The 2,570-nt window shown below is 41.2% G+C and overlaps 1 protein-coding gene across 2 annotated transcripts; it reads right to left on the minus strand.

Moving 5' to 3' along the window:
• LOC125991086 (immunoglobulin lambda-1 light chain) lies at window positions 1-2,570 on the minus strand. 2 transcript variants are annotated; one of them, XM_049758627.2, is made up of 4 exons: window positions 2,413-2,570; window positions 2,005-2,335; window positions 1,289-1,320; window positions 1-444 (listed from the first exon to the last, which is right to left on the minus strand). In XM_049758627.2, the coding sequence occupies exons 1-4, from the start codon at window positions 2,450-2,452 to the stop codon at window positions 125-127; spliced, it is 723 nt and encodes a 240-aa protein (XP_049614584.1). In that variant the 5' UTR covers window positions 2,453-2,570; the 3' UTR covers window positions 1-124. The 2 variants fall into 2 exon arrangements, with proteins under 2 accessions (XP_049614584.1, XP_049614573.1); XM_049758616.2 differs by having other exon boundaries at window positions 1,289-1,321; window positions 2,000-2,335.

Consider the following 2,570-nt stretch of genomic DNA (forward strand, 5'->3'; position numbering starts at 1 on the left):
TTTGATGACAATTTTTTATTGAAGAATTCTAAGCAAGCAAGTATCAAGTTGAAAGAAAAGTTCCCTCCAAGCATGCAAATACATCATTGCTATGGCCTGATTAGCCCACACAAATGTTGACCATCTAGGTCGCACACATCGACTTTCTGATGGTCTTTTTACCAGACTTGGAGCCCAAAGACACTTCACAGGTGTAAGTGGCGTCCGCGTTCCAGTTGGATGTCTCCACGGTCAAATAACTGCTGATTGTGTAAGTTTGGTCCGCTCGTCGCATGGCGGGGCCGATCCCGACGGTGCCGCTCACCGGAAGGTCATTAGCCAGCCATTTGACGTCTGGATATGGGGACGACTGTGTGGCCACACAGACCAGGGTAGCCTTTTCGGACTGGAGCTCGGCACTGGCCGGGGGAAAGACTGTCACCACGGGGGCAGGGGGGTCAGAGCCTGTATAGTAAAAATCCATTTGCTTGGGTTAGCTTTGCAACTTAAAAAAGGTACAAAGGCGCAGCGAAGCTAACTCACACATACTCGAATACTAGACAGCATGTATTATAGATTAATCAACACATACTGTATATTTTGAATTAACGAAGAATAACACAACATATTATTTAACTACAAGAAACATCCCCGACCTACTGTTTGTGATCCCTTGCGCTAATGAACTGCAATTGTAAACTGAACTGAACAGCAAAAAAAAAAAAAAAAAAAGGCTGACAAAGGCAGTGTTGCAGAGGCGCTCTGAATCATATTGACATAATAATGACATTTAGTAATAAATATATCTGTCTGTCTGTCTGTCTGTCTATCTAAATGAAAATTGAAAACTAAAATGAAAATTGTCACAGTAAAACATCAACTGAAAAAAATCAACACATACCTCAAAAGTGACCAAACAAAAAAAGAAAAAGATATAAACTATTAAAAAGATAAATTTAAACATAAAATAAGTTTGATTTTGATAGAAAAACCGTCAGTAAAAGATAAATGGAAAATAATCAACACATTTATGTACCTCAAAAGTGACCAAACAAAATAAATAAACAAATAAATGAATAAAAGATATAGACTATCAAAAAGATACATTTAAACATAAAATAAATTTGATTTTGAAAGAAAAACTCTGCTTTACTATCAGTCTCACATGGCAAGACTTGGTGTGTATCACTGACAAATACTGGAATAAATAGTGAAAGTGCAAAGCTAAAATAAAAAATATATATTTTGAAAATGTACTCAACAGGGAATTTGAGTAGATTGGGAAATAAGATGAATTTAAAAGACTTACTTGTCACAAACACCTTGGTTCCTCCTCCGAATACCACAGTGATTTCGTTTGTGCTCACAGTCGTACAAAAACTGATGACGCTGAAGACTCGTCCACAATGTTCCCACCAGGCCTCTTCATGACATTGGCCTTTAATCCCGAATACTTCTGGATGGCCGTATTCACTCATTTGCCTCTCATCTCCTCTCCAATGGTGGTGGAACGCAACATATTAGTCAAAATGATCATGGTGACAGAGACGTCTGTCAAGAGGAAGGTGAATCTTGGACGAGCAACATCTTGGCCATGTAGAAAGAACAACACTTTGAGGCTCCGAACATCAGATTTCCATGTTCTATTTAAAATCTCCCCCTAGATCGGATCTGGATAAATTCGTCCAGCTTTTGAGGTAAAAGATATGATTAAGATACATTGTTTTTGAACATACTCAACAGGTGTCCCTTTGAAATGGAGCGTTCAGCCATCCATTTGTCCATTTCTATAGCGTTTGCCTTCATTAGTGTTATGGATGAACTAGACCTAAATCCTGCTAACGTTTGGTCATGGAAGCAGAGAACACCCTGGAGTGCAGACCTTGTTGCTAACTCAAGACCAAGAGGCCCAGAATCATGAGCGTAATAATCCAACAAGTGAGGCAGATCCAGAGCATGTTGGCTAGACAAAAAGCAGAAGTAAGAATGGGCAGTTTCTGTCACTCAATAAATCACTGTGCTACAACTCCCTGAGCAGTGCTGTCCCATGTGCTACAATAATACTCAGCAGAGTCTCCTAACTTTGCCTGCTTAATGATGAACTGGTAGTTTACAGGAGAGGGCGTTTTAACATCAAAGCGATCTGAGGAGGATTGGAATTGTTCTCCAAAGATAGGCGAGGAGTACGTATGGCGATGAAAAAGAATAAACTCTGGAGCGTCGCCAGGTATTTGTTTATAAAAACTGACACGATAGCCGTCATCCCTCTGAATGTTGCAGTCAAAAAGAACTTGTTGTCCTTCAGTAACTGTCAGGACCACCGGTGTCTGGGTAACCACCTCGGCTGCATCACCATCTGTCAAAAGGAAGAAAATCAACAAGGTGCTGTCACCTGACTTGGAAATGGAGGAGAAACACCAGAGAGGGTCTCACAAGTCAGAGCGCTGACGAGAAGGCAGAGGGTCCCCAACATGGTGTCTGTGAGCAGCGGGGAAATGTCAGGCAAGTGAGTCGACGAAGCAAGGCTAGTCAAAGGGGCCTGCAGCTTTTAAATGCACCAGGGAGGAAGTGCTGGGGAGCTTTATGCGTCA

Source organism: Syngnathus scovelli, chromosome 1 (assembly GCF_024217435.2).
Source record: "Syngnathus scovelli strain Florida chromosome 1, RoL_Ssco_1.2, whole genome shotgun sequence".
In the NCBI taxonomy this organism is placed as follows: domain Eukaryota; kingdom Metazoa; phylum Chordata; class Actinopteri; order Syngnathiformes; family Syngnathidae; genus Syngnathus; species Syngnathus scovelli.